We start from the raw sequence: 13662 nt of genomic DNA, 5'->3' as shown, positions 1-13662 counted from the left end.
ATCCGGCACTGGTAGTATGTATTTACCCATTAGTGTTTTGGGATGTGTATTGCAGAGAGCATCTGTATTTACTAATTAAGGCAGTATTCGTGAAACATTATTTGTAAAGTATTATGTTTAACTAACCATATGTGACTGGGAGCACGAAGGTGAGTGGAAATAAGGAACTACTTGGAATGCAGTGGAATAATTTGCAGTAAAACTCGGCGATATAGATACGTGGTATTGGGCCTGAGGTAGACGGGTGAATGGTTACCAGTTTTACCTATACAACTGTTTGGCAGCCGTACCGTTGTATTGGAGAGGCCTGAGCCACCAGTCGGACCCAGGAAGTGAAATAGTATGCTGGGAGCAACATAATAATAATAACATTATTATTATTATTATTATTATTATTACATTCTGTATCGTAAAACCTATACGTCAGTTATGTATTTTAGGATATAATTTTCACGTACGTCATTTGTTCGATGTTAGTGTGATACAAATATCATTTTTATAACCTGAAATATACCAGCTGGGCGGTATCTCCAACGTGTGGCCACAGCTGCCCTCTTCCGACAATTCTAAAACATGTCATAAGATTCGACAGCCTCTCACTATATCATGCTTTCAAATGAATTTATGCTCGTTTCATTATTTAAAAATTGCACAAGAGTGGTGACACATGCAAGTCTACTAACAAAGGAGAGATTAGAGGATGACATACATGCAATTTTCTGATGAATCATTTAACTCAAATTAGTGAGTTATTTTTAGTAACTTTTATTCTTTTTGAATGCAGTTAGATAAGTATGACTCATCATTTGATCGTTTAGACAACAACAATTTACGAAATGAAGGAGATGACTTATTTCCAGTCTCATTTCGGTGTAGAAAACACAGAAATGAATGATTATGGTAGATCACCTGCTTGCCTGTGAGGGAGAGCAAATTTATTAAGGATCCTCATAATTGCGATTTTTGTTTGGAACCTGTCTCACTTTACTAAAGATGTATTTTCAGTTAATCCTGAAGATTTTACACAATGTGGATGAGAAATGAAGTTATTAAACATGGAAATTATACATTTTATAAAATGTAATCTGCAAGTGTCTAAACATGAAAGCAAACGTCATACAAATTTAGCACAACTGGTGTCATTTAGAATGATCTACTTTTATGTGCACACGGACCTTTGTAACCCCATCCACCAAGAATAAACTCTCTCTCTCTCTCTCTCTCTCTCTCTCATACCTATTCTCACGAGTTTAAGAGTTTGTGTGGTGAAAGTCCCTGTTGGTCTTCAATATAATTAATTCTCATTGTAACGAACAGATGGAAATGAGTATTCTTGGAGTACTCTTCGTGGGCCTACCAATTTCAATTGCCTTGCTCAGTTTCTGACTAAATGTTCTTACGAAAGTCTGTATTTAAAAGCAAAAAGTCAAATAGCGTCATCTATTTATATGAATATTCACTTGCAATTGTTTCTCAACGATAGGCATTTTCTACACGAAGATGGTGACTGCTAGGATATAAGTTCTAATAGTGCAATAAAAAATTAAATATATGAACCAACAAATAAACGTTACAACAATATTACTTAAATGTCATGTGTAAATTTGCATATGAACATACTGACTTTTTGAATTTCCTAGGAAAAGCGCTTCTGTGCATTTATGCCAGAACAATGTCAACAGCAACACACACACATACACACACACACTGATAAAAAATACATAAAAAATTAAAAGTGCCTAAATTGGATAATAAAAGAATTATGTAATCTACTTATGCATATAGATATAGAAACCAAATGTCATTTTCCATCATTCTGCAATCTTGCTACGTACGGATATGGACTGGGGCGAATACAAATACCATACTATACTTCTATTGCGGGGTCAAACTTTTGTAGTCGGAGAAGATACGTTAAGGTTGATTCTGTGTACTAATTTGACTTTTGTCTATAAACATTTGAAATAACAATTGAAAAGGTTTACACCAACGCTAGATTTTTTAAATCATCCGCACAACTATTTTAAAGCTCAAAATCGGGCGAAATACTGAATGTATGACATTGTTTTTTTGTGAAAGTTCGGGAGAATGTTTACCCCACCTAAAGATGCTATGTATAAAGTAGAATTCTGTATATTTTCGTTCCTGAAAATGTATATTGTTCCCTAAAAAGTATGAAGTACATAAACTGTACAATGTTTTGTAAAACTGGATTAGATAAAAATTGCACGATCTCATAAATACTCCAAGATGGCCATTTTAATGGATTATGTGGCATTTTATATTTATCCTGCCCAAGATGATATCACAATATAAGATCGATGAGATGTTGACAAACAGGATTGCGACTTTTTTCCTTCAGCTTTCTCACCATTGATATCGATGCGTTCCGCTGCTTTTCCAGAATCCAGCCAACGAACACGAACATTTACCGAGTCAATGTGGCCAGGAAGACTTCTAGGGGTACTGATCAAATAAGGAAAAAATGGCAGAAATGTAAATGTATTAAATATGAGCACCAAAACCGAGAAAACTAATCAATAATACGCAAAGAAAAAACCAAATTTGACCTTCTCACCTCTCTTTAGCGAACAAAAAATCGAGGATCGAGTGGAATTAAATAAACTGGCATTGAAAGAAATGAAATTATTTTGACTGGAAACTAACTATATCTGTATTTCGTCCACTTACCAATGATAATTAAAGTATGATTACCTCGTGCCCATTTTAAAATCTTCTGCCAAGCGTAAACCAAACACAGTGGGAAAATATGAGGACGGTACGAAGATCTGTTGAAGGTAATCCTCCATGGAGCAAAAATACTCAGTCCAATGCATAATTTCCATTGTCAGCAACCCCGATCTGGCAACGAAAATTATTACCAACATGAGAAAATACACATCGAAGGCAAATATAAATTATGGATAGAAACAAAAGACAAAACTCTGTGAATAATGCGGAAATAAAACAAATATTTTTAAAACTAGATTTCTACACATAAATACATTGTCACAGTACTATTTCGAGAAAGGTGTGGTTACAGTCTTTAAAAAGTGTTTATTTACAAGTCTTTCATCGGGTCCCCACGTCTGGTTGCAAAACGTGACATAATATGCAAAAATATGTACCAATTTTAGGCCGAAAGCGACCTTAGAAGTTTCAATTTGAATTTGCTATTTTCCGTTCTTTCGTTTAAAGAAAAAATTGCATACTTACCTCTTTAGCAGGCCTGAGCACGCTACGATGAGGTTTAGTAAGCCCACGTGATCTGCGAGGTTAGATGTATGAATAAAATCAAACTTCCTGTCAGATGGTGAGATGTTGTTGCAGAGTGTCAAACAATTTTCAAGGCACAATGATACCTAAAATGTAAATAACGTTCGATGAACAATTACAGCTGCATTTCTCATAGACTAAGCTAAGATTATAAAGTTTAATGAATATTTTAAATATGGAAAATGGGCATAATTGTTACAGGCCGTGATCAGGAGATTAATTCTAGCTCCGAACAGTTTCTAAAATTGATTCTTCACAATGAAAAATTCTTGGTTTTGTTCGCAGACTTTCATTCTGTTGACCACGAGTGCTCAGTCGTATCAAGTATCAGCTTCCTTTCTCTCGTAATTTGAATATCCGCCCCATTTATAGCCATCTCCAGGAAACATGTTCATATAAATGTTTTTCTCTTCTATATTGTTTTCCATCTCATTAATATAGAGATCTTTGACGCTGTTAGCTTTCAACAAAAAGTTAAATTTGTGTCTTTACATAATTCTTTAAACGGATGATTTATTTCTTGTTCTTTGTACATTCATGTATTTATACAATTTTTGGCCTGTCTACCTGACTTACCTTTATTCATTCTGGCTCGCTTCCGGATTGACGGTCTACTTATTAGAACCATCCATGTGAAAGAAAGCTCAATATGCTTAGATGATTTCAATAAAGAAATGAAACGATATATGTAATACCATGCATAGAAAGTCTTTTCTTAGTAGAAAGAGCTTTACCTTCGAAATAAGTTACCTTTATCGTACTGCCATTTCTCGTTCTAAGCCGTTTCCATGCCAAAACCATCATCTTCAATTGGGACAAACAATTGTAGAAAAGGCTATGTCCTTCAGTCAACCTAGTTACAAAGACGATAATGCAAGGAGATATAAGTTTTAAGTAAGGGTCAAGTTCGTGATTTTTAAGTCATCATATATCATTTAGAGTGTCAAGTTTTCCGACGATTTTTTGTCTTCGTTTCAAACATTGTCTGTATCTCGAAAGAAAATCGACTAGTCACGTTGTCCGTTCTGTACATTTTATGGAACAAGATGTAAGGTAAAGGCCTTTCGTATAACTACGTATCTCATCATACAATATGGGATCCATGAATATGCGCTTTCCTCCATCTGGTATGTTGGTGTCAATTTATCCATATGAAATATATAATACAGAGAGGACAACTCGCAGAAGATCAAATATGGAAACGAAAACGTAGTCGCATAGGAAAACTGGTCCTAAACAACGGTCTCTTTAAAATCTGAAGTATACGCTTTTTAAATCGGAGTTTGTGGTATTCACTGTTTACTTGTATTTATATGTGCTACCTCTGGTATCATAAGATGCAGCTTACAACATTATCAATGTTTGATTGCCTTATCTTTAGACAAATCTCTAATCAACATTGATGTTGCAAATCAAAATGCCCAAAAATGTTGTTATATTAGTCAACAAAAAGACAAAAAGTAACAAAACAAAACAACATTGGATGTCTTCAGTTGCACCTGAAATGAAATAGGTCAGACAGGTATGCAATACGCAAATTGTTGATAAATGACGACAAAATAGAACAGTTGTTATACAATAAAGAACTCAAACGAGTAGCTCCGTAAAACTGGCTTTCGAAGAAAATAGGTGCAATAAACTGGAGTCCAACTTAAAGTATAATTTTACGAAATATCTTACCCATTCAGGTTGTATGAATGGAAAGGAGTTCCATCAGGATGAACCCGCCATCCAGCTACACAAGGACAAATGAGCGTGGGGTTTGCACCAAAATCGCCCGACCCTTTCATATAGCCTTCTTTATAAGTTGACCCTGTATCCGCAAAGTTCACGACTTCTTCTCTCCATGTTCTGACTTGATCTTCATTGTGAATAAGAGGTGGTACTATATTTTTCTCCGTCATCTTCGTTCTTTCCAAACGTTCATGAAGTACTGTAAAACGTGACCCCTTAACGCCTTCAAGAGTAATATTTCCTAAGAGCCAGTACTTAAGGACATTCTTCAGTTCTTCCTCCGTCTCCTCATTCATGTACTCAACAATTGATGGAAGATTTTGCAGAAGGTCCTGTATGATAACGTTTAATCTGCTCAGAGATTCTTTTGGTATTGCCGCGTCGTACCAAACGGACCATAAAAACTCAACGTCCTCGTCCTTTGATGGATCAATTTTCTCCAATATGCTAAGAAGAACCAGATTTCTGGCAAGGATGACACCCTCAATATCATTCAGGTAAAAATGAAGATTCTTAGACTTGCTCTTCTCGTCATCTATCTCGTCATCTAAAGTTTTGATTGTGAATAGAATATTACGAATGTCACCACATCCTAGTAGGAGAAAATCAACGTCACGGTTTGTCTGGCAACCTCCAGTAAGATCTACAGCAGGACAGTTCCCATACGGGTAGAGATAACTGTGATTTAGATAAAATAATGCTGTGGCGGGATTCGATGCTATTTTGTAGACCTGGCACATTGCTCCTGGACAAAAATATAAAGCAGTGACTCAGTCTATGTATAAACAAAATGATTATATTTAAAAATTTACAAATCCAGTACTGTTGGTAGACACTTTGTGCTTATGACACCAAATATTTACGTTTCAAAATATTGACAAAAATTCATATATAATGGTTTAGCTAGATCCAACAATATTTAATACAGTATAAATTTCTCTCTAACAGGTTTTCGTCAAGTGCGATTATATTCACTACTTGGATTTAAATGGCAAATGTGTACATCCTGATTGTTGAACCAGTGAACAAAATATTCATAAAGGTCTAAGTCAACTTTCTAAACAATGAGCAAGTTTTTTTTAAATTCTCTATTTTTGGATCGTAGTTTTCCTTTAACATTTCTTTTAAATCCAAAAAAAATTTTATGACAAGAAAAGCGAATTCAGCAGAGCTCATGTTTAGCACGAATTTAATTAACAATGTATGAAATTATATTTGGTTTCCTTTCCAGGTAAGAAGTGTTACAGGTCAAGAATGATTAAAACAATATCGTTGAAAAGTACCCACACTAGTTTCCAACCTCTTTCCGAAACTTTGTAGCTGTCTTGGCACTATGATCTTTACGTGTCATGTTCAATGTTCTTTGAATGCGCATTACTATATTTTACTTCACTCCGTGACTAAGCGATCAGATCTCTACTTAACACTACTCTTTTTGAAAGACCCCTCCAATATTCATTTTCATTACTGAATGTTGAATTAAATTGCATTCATTTTGGACATAACGAAATATTTTTTTTTATGGCTGTATTTTGTTGATTTATCGTATAGATGTCGAGTTAAATAGTAGATAGTGTGTCCCAAATGTTTGTAAATGTACATTTTGTAATGCGTGTTTAGTTCTTAAGTTTTAATCGGTATAACATAGTAACGATATAGTCTCTCTCTCTTGATTTTCTTTCCAGGTAGGAAGTGTTACAGGTCAAGAAAGATTAAAACAATATCGTTGAAAAGTACCCACACTAGTTTCCAACCTCTTTCCGAAACCTTGTAATGTCTTGGCACTTTGATTTTTATATGTCATGTTCTCTGTTCTAAATGTGCATTACTATTTTTTACTTCACTCTGTGACTAAGTGATCAGTCTCTCTCTCTCTCTCTCTCTCTCTCTCTCTCTCTCTATATATATATATATATATATATATATATATATATATATATATATATATATATATATATATATATATATATATATATATATAATAACATGACATTTAAAGTGTTAGTATAAAGCAAATTTATATACCAGTACTACTGATATATCAAATTGTGATCCGTCCATGGCACAGTAGTACGAATATATACATTCTTTAAACTTCAGCTGCAGGCCTATAGATCAATGACGAATTTCTACTCATTCTTCAATCATAATGACATATGAAAGTAACGATAAAAAGTATTAATAGTTCCTGTTGTCTAAATAAAATTAAAATGGTACACAATTTCATCGGTATCCCTTATTTTTTCCATTCCCCTTATTGCGTTGGACGAAAAAATTAAAACTGAACTTGTACCATGTATCCTACAGTAAGCTGGTTCGTCATAACGGTAGGTTTACGGTAGGTTTACGCTTTCGTTGGGATCTATCTACAGTGTTTATAATATCAATAATACACAGTTGCAATAACCAGTCGACACTAGGCCTATATGATAAATTTATCGTCAACGAGGCACACATACTTTAATTACCTCTTCCTGGTTAATCATTTCGCTTAGCTTCTATTCCACGCTAATTTCCATAATTTCCATATGCCAGTACGTAAATGCCTAACAGTTCAACTTCAGTGTACAAGAAGCAAACCGTGTTTATAGTGCACTACTTTCTTCATAAAAATCATATTTTATGTTTAAATCATGAGTGTGTCTTATATTGATGCATGTGCAGTTTCATATTTTTGATATTGCCACACTTAGCAGCAGAGTGGGCGAACAACCTCTAATTGGTTCACCCTCAGATTTGCAAAATAAGCCTTCCTGGAAAATCCCAAAAATCGCGATTTTTTCTCAGTATCCGACATGAGACAGCCCTGTTCACCGAACTTAATAGACTCCAACTTGACTTACTGGTTATCGCGACCAGCAAAAAAATCTCAGGAAAATCAGCGATTTTGTCGGTGCCAAGCTGAGAGTCCGCCCTCTCTGCTGCTATGAATTAAACCATTGTTATATCAAATAATGGCTAACGTCGGAGAATCATATACAACTAGATTAGCCCGAGAGCGACTAGAAGTAATCAAAAATTTCTTCCCGTACGAGATGTTGTCAGACAACAACTTCAACAACGACAAGAAGCACTGGTTGAATTTGCTACGGGTGCAGAACAGTTATTTAAACCCATTATAGCGGTTACTGAAAAAAGCTATATGGGGAGATATTAAGGATGAGGAGGAGAGGAAGAAGGGTATTCTTCCAGTATTAAAACAAACCGCTACGCAGGCTGAACAAATAGCAGAAAAAAAAAGATTTTACGAGAACTTCCAACTGATATAGCTGCAGCTCAACCTCCACCCGTCGGCGAAGAAATACTTGAAGGTTTTAGCAAAATTCGTACTGAAGTCGCTGACGTAAAAAAAGAACTTGCATCTAAACCAGTAAGAGAAAATATTGAACTGATTGCAAGATTTAAGGAAGGTTTTGTCGAAGATATTAGAAATACTAAAAGAGAAAAATTACCTGAAAAAATATTAATTAGCATGTTAAATAAATCCAGTATTTTAAACCCCGGTTCTGAAAAAGTAAATCTTATTAAATGGATATATGGCATATATAGAAACAAAAAACAAGCCAGAGATGATGATTTAGAATACAGAAGTCTTTTTGAAGAAATACAGAGACTTTATAAAGAGAGTGTAAAACAAATAGAACAACAACATCTCTCCCAGCAGAAACATATAGAACAACAACAATCTCCTTCACCGCAGCAAAAAATGACGCAGGAACTTAAAAAACAAAAGAAGAAAGATCACCCTTAAGATTATTTAAGAAAAATACGGAAACAACAGAAGAAGGAGCAACCGGAAGTCGTTTGGAAAGTGGTTTTTTTTCCTGTCCTGATAATATCCTCAATGATGTGCAACGACTAGAAATTCTCATAGGAGGAAAACCAGCTGGAAATAACTCACCGGAAATAATTATTGAAGCATCTGATATTTGCCGACGATTATTTCAAGGTGGTATCATGGACATTAATGTTTGCCGAGAGGTTATTAATAAGCTCGTTGACGACTATCATAGTGACTAATTGTTAGATAAATAAATAATTAAATAAAAATGATCGTACACAATTCTCATCGTAGACAAATTATGGTCAGGATGGTAAATTCACGATTACTGGTATACAGTATGACTTTTGGAAACGGACTCGGTGATGTTGTTAAGGATTTATTTACAAGAATAGCTCCTAAAGCAATGCCAATTGCAAAACAATTATCTATGAAAGCTATTGATGTTATTCGTGATAAAGCTCATGGTGCTATTGGTAACGTTGCCAGTAAAGCATTCATGACAATCAAAGACAGACTAGCACGATTAATACGCAGACCAAAAGTGGTTCAGTCAGTAAAATTACCAAGCACCGAAGCGATGACCGCAGATGTCAGTAAAGTAATAAATCAAGCCGCAAATAAAAAATTAGCAGCGCTGATAAATCAAGGAGCTGAACAAATAAATACAAGTCTGGTGTCGGTAAGTGGTCTTCGTTTTAAACGATAATAAATTATAATAAAATGTTTAAACGTGAATCCGACACGGCGTTTGACGTGGACGAACCGGTTCTTAAAAACGAATCAGTGCGTGATTTTCAGTATTATTCTTATGACATACGAAGTCCAGATCAACGTGGACGAATTGAATTGCATGTTCAAGACACAATGCCAACAACGCTGACGCTGATGTACAGGCGGTGGTTCTTGGTGCTAATACAGAATTTAATTTAGGATTTGCAGTGCGTAGATTAATGTTAGATGGTAATCGTAGAAATTTTTCATGTGCAATTCCGCTGTCGCACATATCTGGATTTTGTAGAGATGTTAGAAAAGTAATTTTTGGAACAAAACACACAGTTGTGCTCGTGAGAAAAGGTGATGATAATTACGCTATCTGGCGACCTATAGGTGATGCTGGTAAAGTAATACTAACAAAACTTTCGTTGTGGATGCCAGTAATGACTCCGGCTATTGCTGAAGAACAGCGATTACTTTCTTTTATGAATCAAGGTGGTAAATCGTTGTTATCATGGCTTATAGTAACCACAGATAGAGTAATATTAATGGTACATTTATATGGCGTATAGCATCTCAGCAGGGGGTTTCTGCGCAATGACATATTTTTTATTGCTCTCCAGAATACTACACGGTTAAACTCGCAAACGCATATCCATATGATATTTGATAAACTTGGTGTTACTAACGTTTCCTTGAGAATAAACGGACATCAAGAACCATATGAGAATATACTGTTAGATTTTAGGACTAATCATTTTGCACGTGTATATCATCATTTGACAACATATCTGGGACGTGATCTAAATATTGATACTGGTTTGCAAATATCACAATTAGATTTTACATCATATTATCCGATTTATTACTTTTCACTGGAACATCTTGATTTAGTTAGACAATCTGTCGTTGATATACACTTCAGAGCTCAAGTGTTAAGAGGAGCTATAGATAATTACAGAAGAATTGCTGTTATACTCAGCGATAAAGCAATGTTACTTGAAGGTGCTAGTGGGCTGATGAGAGTTATTGATGCCCCAGTGGAAAACTTGTAGACAATTAGATCAACAGTTAATTAATAAAAATGTCATACAGTCACGTTAATGTCACTCTGACTCCCGGTCAGGTGAAAAAATTACAATCGAAAAACGCGAGTACATGGGGGACGACAATAATATTAAAAATTGATCAAATTGCTAGTGGCGGCCCAAACAAGTTATCATTGACTAAAACTCAACAAAAACACTTTAATAAAGAGCAGCAAGCAAAAACAGGAGTTCAACTTGATTTCGCTCCAAGTGTCATAAAAAATATGATTAAAACCGGTGGTATATTTCCAGTTCTCGCAGCAATACCAGTGCTGATAGCTGCTGCTGCCCCAGCTTTCGCAAAAGCCGCTGCGTTAGGGGCTATTGGAACCGCTGCTGAAATGGCATTAAAGAAAGCAACTGGACGCGGATATAAAAAAGGGACGATTCGTTCACGGATACGGTCTAAGACTTCCAGGAACCCCTCCCTCATGGTACCCAAAACGGTTTAGACGCAAAGCGTCTCACACCGATGTCAAATTTTGATTTAATCGATGCTGCTAAACAATTAAATATAAAAAATTTCAGATGTGTTTTAATGCGAGATCAGTTACCACAACAACCAAATAATCCAGAAACATGAATTATCAATCTCGATAACAAAAACGGTACTCACTGGGTTGCCTACGCGATTGATCCACGTGGAATTGTTTATTTCGATTCCTACGGGTTAGCACCGCCAGTTGAATTTCTAAAATATGTCAATAGAGTACAAAGTGCTCCAGTTTGGTACTCAACACTACCAACACAAACACTTTCCGATCCACCAATATGTGGCTGTGAAGTAATTAATGTCCTTGATGCGTTATCAAAATCAACCAACCCACCTCACAAAGTCGCGCACGAGTATACCGCGGATAAATTTAACATTTTAAGCAATCCCTAAAGAATAATGGTTGATATTTACGGAAGAACTCTCACAACAAAGACAAAAAAAACCCAAGATGTTGATTTATCAAAATATGCGACTAAAGATGACGTCGATAATCTTTTATCGCTGTCCAGGATAGACCCAGATGAGGTTGTTATTTTTCAGGATCGATATGGCAAACTAAAAGCCAGAAATATCAGATGGAATGATATAATTCGCAGGGTTCTTGGATCTACCACGGATAACATCCTTGTGTTTACTGATGGCGGCAGAATCAGAGATTCAAATATATCATTTACAACCATCAGAAATGAAATTGCAAAAAGTGTTGCTAATCGTTTAAAAAATACCGATGCCACAATGACAGGTGAACTCAACATGAACGGAAACAAAATAGTGGTTTTAAGAGATCCAACATCCGACGAAGATGCCGCAACGAAAAAATATGTTGACACTGTAGATAATAAATTATCCACGTTGAAGTCCGAGTAAATTAATGAAACCGCAGAGGAATTCTTTGGTACTCCGCCCACCGCTGACATGAAACTTTCTGATATTAAAACTAACATTGACACAATCAAGAAAACACAAGAAGATGTCGTAGCGTGGATTCCTGAGATTGTAAGCAAAATTAATTTGATTAAAATTCCAACCGGAGTAACTCCCGGGCATATTACCAACATAGTATACACTGTATCATCCGGATTCGCAACATTGTCAAAACAAAATAATACTATCGAATATACCGCAACAGTCACTGGTGTGTACAGGCTATCTGTGTTCAGTGCTGAAAAATTTGAGATATTTACAACATATCCTTGGATCCACTCCACCGACAAGTCTCCTGGAGTTGTGACTATCATATTGAATACCGGAAACGAAGAAACATTCATACTAGAAGCAGCTGATAAGAAATTAACCGCAACATCTTACTGGTGGTGTCTGGAAATTTTAGCTGAGACACCTCAATTGGTTATTGCGTAAAATAATAAATGGCCTGGACGAAAACGGAGTCAACAACAGCATTAGTTGCTCAACAATATAGATACGATCAAGTGCGCGAGTGGCAATCAGAGTTAAAAAATACTGTCAGCGCATATACAACAAAAGCAGAAAAATACAAACGACGAGCCGTTATTCTTGACGTTGCAGTATACTCGGTATCCGCGTTAGTTGCATCCACCGGAGTAATATTATCAGCGCTGACCCCGGTAACAACCGCAATCGCGATAACAATTACCGCATCAACATCAGCGGCGATCGCAGTTTTTTAAATATCATCGCGAAAAAAACATCAGCTTGCACGAGTACGAAATTACAGAATAGTATTACACGCTTAAACACAGCTACAGCAGCGTATTCTAAATTATCGTCGATGATATATCATCAAGCCTCAACGATGAAAAATATCAGATTCTGAATTCGCGCTAATGGTTAGGATATATAAAAACTCCAAGCAGTCCGAATCTCACTATCTGAAAACAACGAAAATAAATAATGACGGAATTACTTCAGCAGATAGCCGCAAATACACGTCCCGCGAAGATCTCAATTATAACAGTAAGCTCTACCAAACTTGAATTCAGTATTAATTTTCCAACTGCGATTGCGGTGACCGAAATTGCGCTAGCACAATTACGAGTATAGCACAGTTGGCCAAATATCAGATCAAAGTCATTTGGTGGATTACCAGCAAATAATTCGTTTGTGTTTGCAAATAAAAATAAACCAGATGGTACTCCCGACTGGAACGTCATTGAGATACCAACCAGGTTTTATCAAATCGACGAGATCGATGAGGAATTACAATGTCGAATAAAATATGTCACAGGAAAAGAATCCAAGATAGCAATAACCGCCCATGAACCAACACTGTTTTCTGCAATCGAGATAAACTCTCCTGACTACGCCGTGGATATATATCAATCATCGATCAGAACAGTGATAGGTTGGCCTAAAATTCCTCCAACGGAGAAACCAATACCACCAGAACCTAAAGAATCTGATTATGTCACTGATAAACAATTATATCATGAAACTTCTCAATATATTAAAGATCGTTTAGTTAACCTAAAAGACACATAAACGTTTGATGAAACTTTTATCTTTAGAGATGACAAGAAAAATATGTATTTGGGTTTTTGCTACTGAACATGGTCTTTCTCCAGGATCATTTATATCACTAGCTCTGAAAG

The 13662-nt window shown here is 35.8% G+C and overlaps 1 protein-coding gene across 3 annotated transcripts in view; it reads right to left on the bottom strand.

Moving 5' to 3' along the window:
- LOC149789241 (uncharacterized) overlaps positions 1–13662 on the bottom strand; it is a 121859-nt gene that overhangs the window by 53269 nt on the left and 54928 nt on the right. For all 3 annotated transcript variants that reach the window (XM_089975411.1, XM_089975412.1, XM_089975413.1), the window contains exons 3-7: positions 4957–5755; positions 4027–4129; positions 3217–3362; positions 2716–2862; positions 2372–2466 (exon numbers count right to left, since the gene is read on the bottom strand). In XM_089975411.1, coding sequence (XP_089831537.1) covers positions 2372–2466; positions 2716–2862; positions 3217–3362; positions 4027–4129; positions 4957–5755 — 1290 coding nt within the window. The remainder of the gene's footprint in view (positions 1–2371; positions 2467–2715; positions 2863–3216; positions 3363–4026; positions 4130–4956; positions 5756–13662) is intronic.

The sequence above is a fragment of the Sinohyriopsis cumingii genome, chromosome 11, assembly GCF_028554795.1.
Source record: "Sinohyriopsis cumingii isolate HCF-2022 chromosome 11, ASM2855479v2, whole genome shotgun sequence".
Classification (NCBI taxonomy): Eukaryota; Metazoa; Mollusca; class Bivalvia; order Unionida; family Unionidae; genus Sinohyriopsis; species Sinohyriopsis cumingii.
This window is presented reverse-complemented; position numbering and strand designations above follow the sequence as displayed.